The 15,433-nt window shown below is 43.1% G+C and overlaps 2 protein-coding genes across 3 annotated transcripts in view; both read left to right on the forward strand.

Annotated features, from left to right (window-relative positions):
* The window catches only part of LOC137437527 (integrin beta-5), a 129,051-nt gene that overhangs the window by 77,728 nt on the left and 35,890 nt on the right, over positions 1-15,433 (forward strand). For both annotated transcript variants that reach the window (XM_068131920.2, XM_068131921.2), the window contains exons 13-14: positions 13,625-13,722; positions 13,997-14,116. In XM_068131920.2, the coding sequence (XP_067988021.2) occupies positions 13,625-13,722; positions 13,997-14,116 (218 nt within the window). The remainder of the gene's footprint in view (positions 1-13,624; positions 13,723-13,996; positions 14,117-15,433) is intronic.
* On the forward strand, positions 470-3,813 carry LOC137437530 (zinc finger BED domain-containing protein 5-like). Its single transcript, XM_068131931.2, has 2 exons — positions 470-1,536; positions 2,096-3,813. The coding sequence occupies exon 2, from the start codon at positions 2,880-2,882 to the stop codon at positions 3,555-3,557; it is 678 nt and encodes a 225-aa protein (XP_067988032.2). The 5' UTR covers positions 470-1,536; positions 2,096-2,879; the 3' UTR covers positions 3,558-3,813.

A 15,433-nucleotide genomic window follows, 5' to 3' on the forward strand; every position in this document is an offset into this window, starting at 1 on the left:
ACCGGCGGGCGGTTACTTGCCCGGACTCGCCCGGACATGTCCGGACTTGCCTTGCCCGGGCGGACTCTCGATTTGCATACCACGCCACGTTGAGAGGCGTGGCTGACTTACTTGCATACCACGCCCCGCCTGAGAGGCGTGGCTTTTGTGTGGTGAACTTTTGATATAAATTGCCGCCCGTGTTAACGGGCTCTTCAGTGCTTTTGAGTTCTTTCGAGTTGAGCTAGAATAAATAGCTCAGTGAAACTTCGTTCCTGGTGTCGTCCATTTTGTCCGGCTTTATCGTGCGAGCATAGCTTCACAATATACTGTATATATATGAAACGTGTGCTGTGTAACTCTGCTCCTGGTGGGAGAGCGTCTGACGACAGGCTTTCTATCTCAATCATTTTCGCCTTAATTTTACTTTTTCAGACATTCTTTTCGCAGTCTATTATGTTACTTTAGGCTCGATTGCAAAAAATCTGGAGGAATTCTGATGTTTTATTTGCTTTTTAATCTTGGAACAACATCAGCAGCTTGGAGTGTCGCTTGCAAGGTACAGTTGCTGTTCTCACCACTTGCTCACCTAATTGGATTTTTGTGTCACCTGACTGTTGTTCCTATTCCTTTCTTGCCTCCTTCGATTTTTGTTCTTCCTATTCTTTTATTTTTTTGTACTGTACAGTACACAAGATCAATAATTATTGCAAAATTACTTATTTGTGTAACGCTTTTTCTACTTTAATGTTCATTGTGCTTTACTTGGAGCTTCGAGAAACTCATGATACCAATGGACATATGACACAAAATTGAACACAATCAAATTTAAAATAAGGGTAGTAAAGGATATTTGTAGTTAAGGGGATCAGTTCTTGCACCTTAATGCGGTGATGTTGGCTGACTTCCAATCACATGGAAGATGGTCTTGCGTGACGTTCCGCAACCTATGGGTCGCGACCCAATGTTTGGGTCGCGAAGGATTTTCAATGGGTTGCACGATCGTTTCAGAAATCGTGGGAAAAAAAACTTTATCGACGATTTACTTCTCCCGACTGAACAGAACAGAGATCAAACGAACGCCGACACAAACTTTCTAGTGTGGACTCTTCTACCGCGATGTACCGCGCGTGCATCCGGTCAGTCAGATCATACGTTTAGTTTCCGACACTTGAATGTCCATTGCTTTTCATTCGAAAGATTGAGCTGTGTGCGTAAGGTACTCGCCATGGCTAGAAAGTATCAGCCTGTGTTCCTGAACTATGGGTTCACCTTGAATATCGATAAGCACAATGTTCATCGACCACAGTGTGTGATATGCCTTGACGTGTTGGCCAACGAGTCCCTCAGGCCCCAAAAGCTGAAACGGCACCTCGAGAAGAAACATGGAGATCATGTCAACAAGTCGCGGGAGTTTTTTCTCCGGAAAGAACGCGAGATGAACAACAGCAAGTCAGTAATGAGTTCGGCTGTTTTTTCCGCCGAAGGGACTGACCAAAGCCAGCTACCTGGTGGCAGAGAAGATAGCCAAAGAAAAGAAACCGTACACTATTGCGGGTAAGTTTTTTGGTTTTTTTCGTAAAAGTATTTCACTGCATTGGCGGATTGTAGGTTCATAAAGTAATACATGGCGCTGTAAGTATAGTTAAATTTCGTTTTTCATTTCATCTTTAGAATATTGATGTCGGGTTCTTGCTTACTATTACTCGTGCCATGTATATGTTGGTATATCACAACTTCGTAAATTTTATTGTTTGTTGCAATACAGCCATTCTTAAACTTTGCCTCTTTTTTTAAAGTACGTACGGCAATCACATCGTACATATTGAATTTTTATAATGCCTTGGAACAGCGGTTCTTAACCTGGGGGTCGTGACGTACGCGCATACGCTAACAAAATACTGTGTGCGGTATGTACCTTTGTTAGGTTCCAAAAAATGGGCTCAACAAATTGATATGTTAATTATGACCCCTTCATGACCCCTGGAAAACCCCCAAACGACCCCCATGGGGGTCATGCTCCCCAGGTTAAAGACCCCTGCCTTGGAACAAAATCAAGATTAATCATAAAGTGAAAGAAATGTTCATGTGTTATTTTATTTATCTTGTATTGCAGAGCAACTCATCCTGCCATGCGCCAAGGTGATGTGCAGAGAAGTGCTTGGAGAGACGGCGGCTTCCAAGTTAAGCACCATGCCGCTTTCTGCCGACACGATTCGCCGACGGATAATAGACATGAGCGAAGACATCGAGCACCAGCTGTACGCAAACCTAGAGGCCAACAAGTTTGTCATCCAGTTGGACGAGTCAATGGACATCGCACAGAAGGCGTTGATCCTCATCTTTGTTCGTTATCGGCATGGCGATGATTTTATGGAGGATCTTCTGGCATGTGACGAGCTACAGACAAAGACCACGGCCGCAGAAATATTCGCAGTCGTCAACAAACACATCGCATTGCATAGCCTCAGGTGGGAAGACTGTGTTGGCATTTGTACCGATGGTGCGGAATCGATGACAGGTCGGCGCAGCAGTGTCATTAAGCTCATCCAAAATGTGGCACCGGAGGCAAGCTGGACCCACTGCTTCCTCCACCGCGAGGCATTAGCGGCGAAAGATATGTCACCTGGACTTGCCGAAGTAATGGGCATTGCAGTGAAAACAATCAACCATCTCAGGAAGAGCGCCCTAATTCGAGGTTGTTTGCAGAGCTGTGTAAGGAGCAAGATGCAGAACACACCACGGTGCTGTATTTTGCAGCTGTTCGCTGGCTCTCCAGAGAAGATGCTTTGGCAAGATTGTATGAACTTCGCGACCAGGTCCTCGCATTCTTGGAGGTGGCTAGGTCAGACCTGGCAGTCTACTACAAAAACAACAAATTCATCGCAACATTGGCTTACATGGCCGACATCTTCAACTTGTTGAACAATCTGAACATATCGTTCCAGGGCAAAACGAACATGCAGGCGAAATCCGTGTTCGTAATGTATGACAAGATAGCAGCGTTCAAGTCAAAGCTGGATCTATGGAAGAGAAGAGTACAGACCAATGATAAATTTGACATGTTTGAAAACCTGGATGATCTGCTCAGCAAGAGTGTTGAGGAACGTGTGGACATTAAGGATGTCATCGTCGAACATCTGGTGAACCTGCGCAAACGATTTGACGAATACTTTCCTGTTGATCCACGCGTGGAGAAGAGGTGGATCCGAGACCCTTATTCAGTCGACGTTCAGCAGTGCTGCAACTTGTCCAACAGATTGAAAGAGGACTTTATCGACATCGTGTCCGACGGTACACATGAGACACTGTTCAGGAAGGACACTTTAGTAATGTTTTGGCTGACTGTGTCTCATGAGTACCCAGAGATTGCACATCTCGCGGTAAAGTTCCTGATGCCATTCACGACGACGTGGATGTGTGAGGCAGGTTTCTCAACGGTGACATATCTGAAGTCCAAGTATCGAAACAAACTGGAGACAGTGGCCCTGTGCGCCAACCTGAGAATCGCATTGTCGCCGCTTCAAAGCCGAATCGATGATCTCGTAGCCAATATGCAAAGTCAACCATCGCACTGATGTGGATAATCCACATCTACAATGTTGCTAACGGAACATTTGAATTAGGCTTGTAAGTTTCACTTTCGGGCTTAATCAGTGAAAGTTGTATATTTAATGTCGTTCATGATAACGGAACATTGAACCTGGATATAAGTTCAGATGCATATCGGGTTTTTTCAGTCAAAGTTATTCTTGTTTTGTTTATCAGTTCATGTTACATTTTAAGTTCATCATCTATTCATGATGAAGATTAAAATAAAGTTCAAACACCTTATCTTGGCGTGTCACTTTAATAATTAAAGCTTTATTCTATTTCACAAAAGATACACCGCCAATGAATGTTTTGAGATTCATCTTCATCTTCATCATCTTCTTCATCTTCTTCATTAAATCTTCATCCGGATTCATCGTAGGGGCGGATTCATCTCTTCCGAAGCTGCTAACAAGGCAGGGAGTTTACGCCTGATTGGCTGACAATAATATCAAGTGGGCGGTGTCTGTGATCGAAGTCGCTGCTCATTCTCAAGGGGGGCGTGGTCTCTCGCTCTCTTTCTCTCCTCATGGTCGTGGAGATCCGTACAAAATAACAACAAAATAAGGACAGTGTTTGGTATGATTGTCGTCACTTTGCTTTATTGTTCAATTACGAATTGTACTACTGTACAAAGATGATGAACCGAACCCTTACCAAGATATTAACGTCATAAGCGATCGATATTTCCGTGAGGGTTTGTGGGGGGGGGGGGGGGGCGGTTGCGACTGGATGCCTGGGTTTTTTATTGGGTCCTGGGCTAAAAAGGTTGCGAAATGCAGGCTAGCGTAAATGATAAGGTGAAAACAGCAGAAGGAGGAACTGCAGGTCAGCAGAGCAGGTTTTCAGAACACGCGAGTTGATGCCGTCCTATCCGGTTACAGAAAGAAGTTTTGCTTTATTCACAAAAAGCCCACAGGAGGGCATGGTCTTCTTGAAGATGGCAATTTTTTCGGAATGGAATCTCTTCAGTCGTCTTACACGAACAGGTCACGTAAATGAGCTACCACACCCAGAAATAAACAGAAATAATCTGAAGTAATTTATCAGAGAAAACATTCCTGATGATCTATTTGGCAAGCCTAAAAGGGCTAATGAGTCAGAACGAGGAGTATTACAGGTAACTACAAATGCTGCCATTGTGGATACTGAAATGTAAGCAACTGAGCTTAACGAAGGCATGCGAGTACCATTTGGAAGTGTCAAAATTCTCAGAAGAGCAGCAATAATTTACAAGAAATGGACGTTTTCTGGGGCAATATTAGATGCAGAGACCAACATTCCAAATAAGTTGACTATTTCCTCCAATTGGTTTATTGGTGGTACCTCCTTGTTCATACATGATCAGAAATTGGCAACTGTCAACCAACGGGCAAGTACACTTGCCTAAAATGTCATGTAGGCATTTCTCTCTTCGACATAAGCATCACATATAGACTAGACTAATTTATGGAAAAAGGCCATGTTTAAGCTTTTAGGTGCATTTTTGGGTAAAAGTTGGGAACCTCACTTTTTAACATAATTAGTGTATGCTGAATTCGATTAACCCGGTTCCCAAGCCGAATTTGAGTTTTGAATAAACTGCTGAAGAACTTGGGCATTGGTGAACTCACAGAGGAGACAATCAAATCTGCAGAAGCGTTCGCCTGCAGAATATATAATGTGCACAGAACAATCTCTGTTGATTCAGCACCACATATGTTGTTCTCCAAGTCTGGTAAACCAGAAGCAATGTCACTGACAAGTGATGCTCTTCATTTCCATTTGATGCGAGTACACTATCAAGTCATGGCATGGAGAAATGCTCATTGTGCCATACCTGACCTTCCTGCACCTGTGGAAATGGGATGGAAACGTGGCGATTCAGGACTAGAGCCTATTCTGATGTCACCGAGTCCAATCCCAGAAAGTTGCCTCGAGATGATTTGTTGTGCATGCCAAAAGCAATGCAAGACTCGACGCTGCAAATGTCGCTATTCGGAGTTGAGGTGCACATCAATGTGTGTCTGTCAGCAACAGAGTGATGATCAGACCCCTTGTATGAATTTGATGTAGTTTGGCAAAACAACATGTGTGACATTCCTGAATGTTTGTGCTTCATGGGCATGTATACTTAATTTTAGAATAAATGGTTGTATGAAACATTGTCTTATTAAAACCATTTCCCAATATGTCGCCAACCATAATATAGACTAGACGGATTTATGAAAAAAGGCTGTTATGAGCTTCTAGGTGCATTTTGGGGTAAAAGTTGTAAAGTTAAAGTAAAAGAGCTGCATGTATATACATGATATATAAATGCTTGTTCAAAGAAATTGTCCAAAAATGGCAATTTGGTGGCCATTTTGTTTATGCTAATTAGAAGGTCAAAAACTCAAAATTCGTCTTGGGACCCGAGTTAATCGAATTCAGCATAGCCTAATTATGTTAAAAAGTGAGGTTCCCAACTTTTACCCAGAAATGCACCTAACATTCACATTTCTCAGAAATCCGTCTAGTCCAATACAAAAACAAAGCTGCAGTGATCTCGACAACCAATTTTTTATGACGTCTAGAAACCAACTACAGTGAGATGAGATTCACCACTGACAGTCTGAAAACTACTAAATTAATCAATCATAGTGTACTATCCCACCCGCTTGGTCACGCTGTGATGCGGCCTGGTCCTGTGGCAGTTCAAGTTCATCCTGGGTCGATTACTTCTTGAAGAGACGCGGTGTGCCACATGGTTCTGTTATTTTGTCGTGCTGATAGCCTAGGTTTATTTGATTGTCCCGCACCAAAAATTATTGATAATCCACCAAACTCGACACCAAAAATTAAAAATTATTGATAAATTATTGATAATTCTATTATAGATAAATTATTGATAATAAAATTATTGATAATTATTGAATTGATAATTTATTGATAAATTGATTGATAATCCTGCTTTCTAATCGGCGTGTTGGAACATGCTTGGTAACCAAACAATTAATGCCAACCATTTGGGCGTCAATTCCTGCGAGTTGTAGATCGTTCGGCGAGTCAATAGAGCATTAAGGTGGGTTTTCACGGGACACGCGAACGGTTCGCGAAGGATGCGAATGTCAAAAAAATGGCAAAGTCCAACATTCGTATTTTAGGCTCCAAAAGTTCGCCAAACATGCGCGGGGGTTCGGAAGCGTCGTCAATTGTTCGCAGGAGTCGTTTTTTGTTCGGCGGGTATTTCAAACATTTTTGAAACATTTTTGAAATACCCGCCGAACAAAAAACGACTCCTGCGAACAATTGACGACGCTTCCGAACCCCCGCGCATGTTTGGCGAACTTTTGGAGCCTAAAATACGAATGTTGGAATTTGCCATTTTTTCGACATTCGCATCCTTCGCGAACCGTTCGCGTGTCCCGTGAAAACCCACCTTTAGCTCCTTCAAGGTCAGTACCCACTTTTGTGTGGGGAACCATCCACAAGACAATGTTTTTTGTTGCTTTACTTTGGTGTTATATAGAGTATACAAACAACAACAACATACATTTTAAGACCATTTTCCCTGCAAGAGCGGGGGTTAGCCTTGCAGTCCCCATGACAATCTTCTCCATTTTGCCCTATTTTCTGCATCTCCCCTTGTTGACCCCCTTGCCCGCATTTCTTCTTCGACCATCTTTAGCCAAGTCTTTCTCGGTCTTCCCCGTCCTCTACTTCCTTCCACATTCATTTCCATCACTCTTCTCAACCAGTCACTTTCATCCTTCCTCAACACATGACCAAACCATCTCAAACTGTTTCTCTTCACAGCATCCATCACAGGCTCTATTCCCATCATCTTTCGCAATTCATCATTTGTCTTCCTCTCTCTCAACGATACTCCACACATCCACCGAACCATTCGCATTTCCACCCTTTCCAGCCTTCGTTGCTGCTCTACATTCATTACCCATGTCTCGCTCCCATAAATCATAACACTTCTCCCACATGCAGCATACACCTTTCCCTTCAGCTTCAACGATACTCCCCTTCTCGTCAGCACGCCACTCAGTTCCCAAAACTTCTTCAGTGCACATCTCACTCTGGCAACCGTTGCCGAGTCGGATCCACCTTCTCCATTCAGCATGTCTCCTAGGTAACAAAATGTTTTCACACCTTCCAGCTTCACGCCGTCTCCAAGATCCAACTCAATATTTCCTCCATCTGCAGCTCCCTCTGTGCACACCTTACACTTGAATGTAGCTGCCACACTGGTTAATGACCCTCTGAAACCACTACATTTTTGATGAACCCACTCAGCGCACATTGTACATTGATTGGAGTTCACTCCGACACCCTTCCTGCACACAGCACACGGCCACTTCCTAGTTCTTTCCACCTCACCACATGCTTTACCACTTGCCATCACCTTCGTTTTTCCGATATTCACCTTCAGACCTTTTGTCTCTATACATTCCTTCCACTTGTTCATCTTCTCCTTCAGTCCATCCATACTTTCTGCAATCAACACCAGATCATCTGCATACAACAACTCCCAAGGTAAACATGTTATATAGAGTATGTGCAATTTATTTCCAGAAACTGCACTGTGATGACAATACTAGGCAAACTTTTCCAGTTTGGGTGTGGGGTGGATGCTTAAATTATTATGGTCAAGAAAAGAATCCACATTAGGAAAAGTACACTACCCCCATGAGAGTACTGTATGAAGCAGCGCTTAATCTTACAAAGACGTTGATTTGAGATCCTACGTTTACCTCACGAGCCGTGGCCTTACAATGGGCGTTGGAGTGGTTGGCAGCGTTTTGTTTGTTTGGCAGCAAGCAAGGCAGTAAAATAAAGCTGCCAGGATACCGCTACATACATAAATGTTGTCAAATTGACAATACAATCCACCATGCACACCAGGACGTACTACCATATGTGGACTACCACATAAAAGCAAAAGCAATGAAGAAGTCAGAAAGTGACTCACTTTTGGAGGGCCGTTGTATAGTGCTCATGCTTCAGGGAGGAGGAAAAGAAATAAGTTTAGAGTATGACCGAATTAGTCATCGAGGTCAGCTGGGTAATACTGTGTATATGGATTTCTGACAGTAGTAATACTGTGTATATGGATTTCTGATAGTAGCTCTGCAATGGCCTCTGATTGGTCCTTGATGAGGAACTGGCAGAAAGCACTGAGATGTGGTTTCAGGAGAAGTCTGAAGACTTCCGTTTTACTTCCATGAAGGGCAAATGGAGCAGGTGCATGGAAGTTAAGGGACACCATAATAAACATCTAACAACTTCAACTATTTTATGCAGTTCTTAGAACTTTTAAATAACCCTCATAGATGCAGAGTGTACAATGCGAAGACTGTTTTACCATGTGACATCCTCATGCACTGAAGAGGCAGTTTTCATTAAGTCTCTCCCAATAAGATGGGGGGGAGGGGGCTTATTGGGGCAGGAGGGGCTTATAGCTGTTTTAGGGTTTCTTTCTACAATTAATCTTCCTTGCTTGTACCTCAGTTTCTTGGACTCCTTCTTAGACTCTTTCTTCGACTAGGGTTTTATTTCTTCCTTTTTTTCCATCAAGTCTGAGCTGTATCTCGGAATGAAAATTTGCATCAATAATGCAAATCCCTGGTGTTGGGCTAGCGGCTAGGGTGCCGGCTTAGGATCCAAGGATCCTGGGTTCGAATCCCGGTCGATCGCTGAATTAACGTCAGGGGGGTTAACTCAGCCTGTCATCCTTCCGAGGTCGGCTAATTGAGTACCAGTTCACTGGTAATTCCCTGTTTGTCGTTAAAGGCGGCAAAAAGGGTTGGCGTCAGGAAGGGCATCCGGCCGTAAAACATTGCTTCAAATAGGGGACCGAAAAACAACAACAACCACGGTTCCCGAAAAAGGCCAACCCCCGCTTTGCGGGGGAAAATGGCCTCTAAAGGTGTTTTTTTTTTTTTTTAATGCAAATAGGAAATATGTTGGGTTAACATTTATTTTTACCTTGACCTAATTTTAGGGGCATCACCTAATTATATACATTTTTACATTTTTCACCATAACTCTACTAAGGTTTGTCTGACTGGAATGAAATTGTCTATCCCTAGATGGCCTAGAGCAAGATGCTTTTACATCATATTTATCATCATATATTTACATCATATTTACATCATATGATAAAGGTCAAGGTCAAATGGCGGTCTGAAAAAAATAAACAATTTTTGCCATTGCTCAATTTTCTTTTTTGCAGAATCCTAAAGACTGCTTGGCCTTTCAAGATGTTCTTGCATCATAATAGTATACCTGCACTGAATGTGATGATGATGATGATGTGACCTAATCACATTAAAATACACAATTTGGTGTCTGTTTGACGATTTTTAACCACGATACATTCGGTCGTTACTTATCCAATCACAATCAAACTTGACAGGAGGAATAAGGGTCACACAATGAAGGTTGCAGTAAATGCATTTGCCCCCTTCCCCAAGGGTGTTTTCTCCAACAAGGGGGTTTTCCCCACCAAGGGGGTTTCATGTTGAGGTGTATATCCATGTTAAGATCGAACTCAAGACCGAACTCTCTTATCTGTCTCCCTCTTCCAAATCCTGGTGGCGTCTGGTCAAATCTGTTTCTGGTGTTTGTTCCCCCTCCATCCCCTCCCTCACCTCAAACGGCTTAACGGCTGACTCCGCACGTGAAAAGGCTGAATGCCTCAACTCTGTGTTTGCCTCTAAATCTTGTGTCCCAAACCCATCCCTCTCTGTACCCACCGTACCCAGTCGTACCCAGCTGCTCCTGGACTCTGTGTCCTTTCCTCCTGACAAGGTGGAAAAGTTTCTGGCAACCCTCGACTCTGATTCTGCAACTGGTCCTGACGGCATCAGCCCACGGGTCCTAAAATCATGTGCTTCTGCACTTTCACTCCCTCTTTCTGTTCTCTTCACCCTCTCTTTTGCTCAAGGTCATCTGCCATCTGCTTGGAAATCAGCCAACATCACCGCTTTGCACAAAAAAGGTGCAAAAACAGATCCCAGCAACTACAGACCAATCAGCCTTCTCCCAATTATCAGCAAAGTCATGGAATCCATCATTGCTTCAGATATTAAATCTTTCCTCTTCTCCAATGGCTTGATCTCTGATCATCAATTTGGTTTCAGACCTGGTCACTCTACTCTGGACATGCTGCTTCTGCTTTCTCAACAATGGATGGAGGTCCTCAACGCCAAACAGGAAATTAGAGCTGTCTCCCTTGACATTTCACGTGCCTTCGATACGGTCTGGCACCCTGCTCTGCTCTCCAAACTCTCCTCCTTTGGTATCCATGGAAATCTCCACGCATGGCTGGCGGACTTCCTCTCTGGTCGTAGTCAACGTGTGGCCCTGAATGGGTTTCTCTCATCTCCTCTTCCTGTTCAGGCTGGAGTTCCCCAAAGTAGTGTTCTGGGCCCTGTGCTTTTTCTGGTCTTCATCAATGATCTCTCTGACTCTCTTGAAAATCCTCTCTATCTCTTTGCTGACGACTCTACTCTCTGTCGCTCCATTCCTCATCCCTCAGATCGGCAGTCTGCAGCCTCCTCACTCTCTGCAGACCTGGACAAAATCACAGACTGGTCAAACAAGTGGAACATGTCTTTCAATCCTGACAAATCTCACACTCTTACAATGTCTCTCCGAAAGGACCGACTGGACAACCCTCCCATCTACTTTCTCAACAATCCTCTCCAAGAAGTTCTGTCGCTCAAGCTTTTGGGTCTCACTATCTGCCATGATCTTTCTTGGGAAAACCACATTTCCAAGCTGGCCTCCAAAGCCAGTCGCCGACTGGGCATCCTCCGTCGTGCGAAGTCCTTCCTTGGCACACCTGAGCTCCTCACCACATACAAGGCTTTCATCCGCAGCTCAATGGAATACTGTTCCCCCCTCTGGGCTGGTGCTCCTGCCTCACACCTTGCTCGGCTTCACGCTGTTGAGGCCAAAGCTTTCAGAATCATTGGAATCTCCTGCGATGTAGTCAACGCCGAGGGCCTTTCACTCACTCACCGCAGGCAGGTTGGTGGTCTTTCTGTCTTCTACCGACTCCTCTCCGGCCTTGCTCCCCCAGCTCTCTCTGTGCTCTGTCCCCCCAATATTCCTTCAGGTCGCACAAGATCTGCCTGCAACCCTCTTCTGGTTAAACTGCCAAAGTCTAGGCTCTCTGCTCACCTTCACTCTTTCATTCCCCTTTTCTCCCGCCTCTGGAACAAACTCCCCCACTCCCTTCAATCCCACTCCTCCCTCCAGGTCTTTAAAACAGCTGTTCACCACCATCTCTTATCTTCCCCCATCGAAAACCTTGATCTTTTCTACCCCCGGTAATTCACCCCAGAGTCCTTGCAGTGTTCATATGTTTTAATCCTCTCCCACCTCCCCCCAAGTCCTCCCGATGTCCCTGCTCTTAAATGTTGTGTTTGTGTCCTTCCCCCTCTCTTTTGTGTCCTTCCCCCTCTCTCCCCATCTTGTCTACCGCTCCCCTTGTTTTTTGTGTTTTGTGTGTCGGGTTGTCTTTTTGTGTGATTAATGTTAGCTCTTTCACGAGCCTCGATCTTGTATACAAAAAAAAAAAGAAAAAAAAAAAAAAAAAGATAGCTTTATCGGGGTGTTTTCCAAGGCCGCTTCTAATAACAAAACTAATGATAATAGCATAATATTAATATTATATTTACATTTTTGTTATTACAAAACAATATTAATACTAATAATATCCCACCTCCCCAAGCGGTGTTTCCTCCTTGACCAAACGCCGTGTTAACATGAATAAATAGCTTATCATGTTGTTTTCATGGGAGCAACGGACTTTACCAGAAGTAAAAATATTATAAACCACAAACACGTATGATTAACTTTTTAAACAGTCGCTAATCTACTGTAGTCTATATGTACCCCACAAAGGTTAATAACATGACCATTCTTGCCAATTCTGTGAAGTTCTTCCAAGGCAAGGTTCTTTCATGGCATTTTTCCAAAGCCACTTCTCATTACAAAAGTAATAACAACACTTATGATAATGGCATAATATTAGTGATATGACAAAACAATATTCCCACTCCACAAGGGGTTTTGTGAATTGCGATATTGCCCCCTGCCTCCCCACCCCCAACACCCTTATGGAAGTAAATTTTATTATAGGGAATTTAGAATGGCGAGGTACGGTCTGATCTTTTCAATGACCTGATATAACATAAGTAATAGTAATAATAATTGGCAATCATAATAAGGATACGAACATGGCCACCTGTTGCTCCCATAGTGAGCGGGTGTACTAGTTAACTGAAAACTTATTTTTGATCATAACTTGAATATCATTTTCCTCCGATTTTCATGATGTGAATTCTATGGATATATTATATAATGGGGATATATTTTCTTAATTTACACTCTGCCCCTAAATGTTTACGGTCAAGATCATATGGTGGTCCAAAAGGAATATATCCACCATTGGATCGATGGGTGCCGGCGGGGGAGGCCTATCCTTGGTGATCGCTTTGTGATCGCAGATGTCTAGTTATCACTGATCTTGCTTTATATCCTAACTATTACAAAGTTTCCATTAGTGCTTAAATTTTTGTTGTAGCACCCAATTGTACAATGTTGATCTTAAGGTGGAGAGCCAGTCCTGTGGTTTATGAGAACATTGGTTGGTGCATGCTGATTTGTCTGTGATGAGGTAAGTTTAATGTTATGTCAATTTCGTGTGTTTTTTTTTCTTCATCATTGCTGCTCAGTTCTGGTAGTAGATACCTGAGGAAGGCTTTTATTGGCACATATGATGGTTGTTTTAGTCGGTGCTTTTGTCGGCCTACTGGCAGGAAGCCGTCTTAGTTGGCAACTGTCCGAGACTGCTCACAGCCACTGTTGACAAGTTGCTTAGTCTTGGCCTTGAGTTGGTAAGGTCCATGCGTGAAGCTTCAGATGCACATTGATGATCGAGTGACCATTGGTGTCTGCTGGGCGCTGGTGTGCAGATTGGTGAAATTGATGTCAAATAATGTTTGGGCTATAATAGACAAACAGTGAGTCATTGTGCTTTGTCTCATGTTTCTCGGTCTTCTATTTTCAGACATTGTGTGGAGTGCCGGTTGTTTGGACAGGGTCAACTTTCACCCGAAGCCTGCTCGCATCTTTGCCACGAAGACGTTGTGCTTGTCGAAACACTCGGTGTGTGAGGAAATTTAAAAGCAAAGTCATAACATTGCGTAACCATCAAAGTTTATTAATATGGTTCCGTGTGTCTAGATTTGCCATTCTTGATTTCATATTGATGTTGAGGAAGCATGGTTCCTCATTCTTGCTGTTACTTAATAATGACATGGGAGTGACCTGGTCAGTAAGGCTGTGTGTTGGCATAATTTCCATCCATGAATGATGAGATGAAGGGGTTGACGTGTACAAATGATTCATCATTTGAAATGAGTGTCATATTCTTCCACAGAGACTACGAATAAAAATGCTGTAATGTGCATCTTCAAAAGCAACGATAGCTGTAAAATCCACTTTGTTTACTCTGAAGAACCGAATGGAAAGTCAGTCCTCACTGTGCTAAAAACGCCAGGTATGGAAATCCTTTTACGGCTGTCCTCTTTATGTATTTTTCATCATTACTGCGTAGGATCCAGAATGTATATGGCAGGAGTAATTTTTTTAACTTCTCAAATATCTTCATTAAATGGACATTTTGCTCCTGTATTGAGCAACAACAGGGGACATAATATATACTGTATAACAAAACTGTTCATTCTTTTATAATGGCTGTGGGACGATGTCAGTTGTCTTTCAATTTTATTCACTACCTCAGCGGCATTACATTAATCTTCTTCTCTATACATATAAATTTGATTTGATTCTTTCCTGGAAGTCCTAGCAGTGTCCATGTGTTTTTTACCTCTCCCACCCCCCACCTCCCCCCCCCCTTCCCTTCCCATGCCTCTTCCCCCCAAGCCCTCTCCCTCCCACAGATCTCCCGATGTCCCTGGTCTCCACTGTTGTATTTGTGTGCTTCCCTCTCACTCCCCATCTTGTCTCCCGCTCCCTTTATTATATGTTTTATGTGTCCGTTTTTTTTGTGATTAATATTAGCTCTTACACGAGCCTCGATGTTGTATACAAAAAAAATAAAAAAAATAGTGAACTTCTGTTCGGTTGTGCCTCATGGACAGCCTAAGGAAGTGACTTAGTGAGGGAAGAGTGGGTAACTTTTCATGGGGGGTAACTTTTCACGACAAAAAACATGGGCGCATCAGATTTTTACTAGGGGCGTGCCCAAGGGGCGTGGCTTCCTCTGACTATAAAAAGCCCACTAAAGTAAATTGCGTGACCGACTTTATTTTCCGGGCAACGGCGGGTAACTCTGCTAGTTTGACATCAAAATTAATGTTTCTCGTATTTAATAATTAAATCAGATTGTTATTTTTTGCCACAAGTTACACATTTTTGGGAAATTAACAAAAAATAGAAATTCATTACCTCCGCCACTGAAGGTGGATGGAGATTATGTTTCCACCCCTGTCTGTCCGTTTGTCTGTTTGCTTGTTTAGGCCAAAAATATATATATTGCTGGTCTCTGGTCAGACCAAAGTTCCAGAATTGATGTGGCGATGCGGTTTTTTTTTTGAAAAGCATGGATTGCACATATAGAGGTTTTTTTGTGTCCTCATGCCTTGCAGTCCTCCTCATCTGCTGTGGCGCAGTCCAGAGAGAAATTAAAGAGCCAAAGGGACTTGTAGGCCTTTTTTTTGTAAATAATGAACACAAGCTTAAGTTATTTTAAAATGTATTTATTCTGAAACTTATTAAGTTCTTCAAGCATATTATAGACTGCCATTTCGTTCCCGAGATCGCCTCGCTGTACCGTCAAACATTCCAATGCGTC

This window comes from Myxine glutinosa, chromosome 12 (assembly GCF_964187855.1).
Source record: "Myxine glutinosa chromosome 12, kmMyxGlut1.1, whole genome shotgun sequence".
In the NCBI taxonomy this organism is placed as follows: Eukaryota; Metazoa; Chordata; class Myxini; order Myxiniformes; family Myxinidae; genus Myxine; species Myxine glutinosa.

Coding starts and splice junctions, on each gene's coding strand:
- LOC137437530 (XM_068131931.2), top strand. CDS start 2,880: ATGGCCGACATCTTCAACTTGTTGAACAATCTGAACATATCGTTCCAG.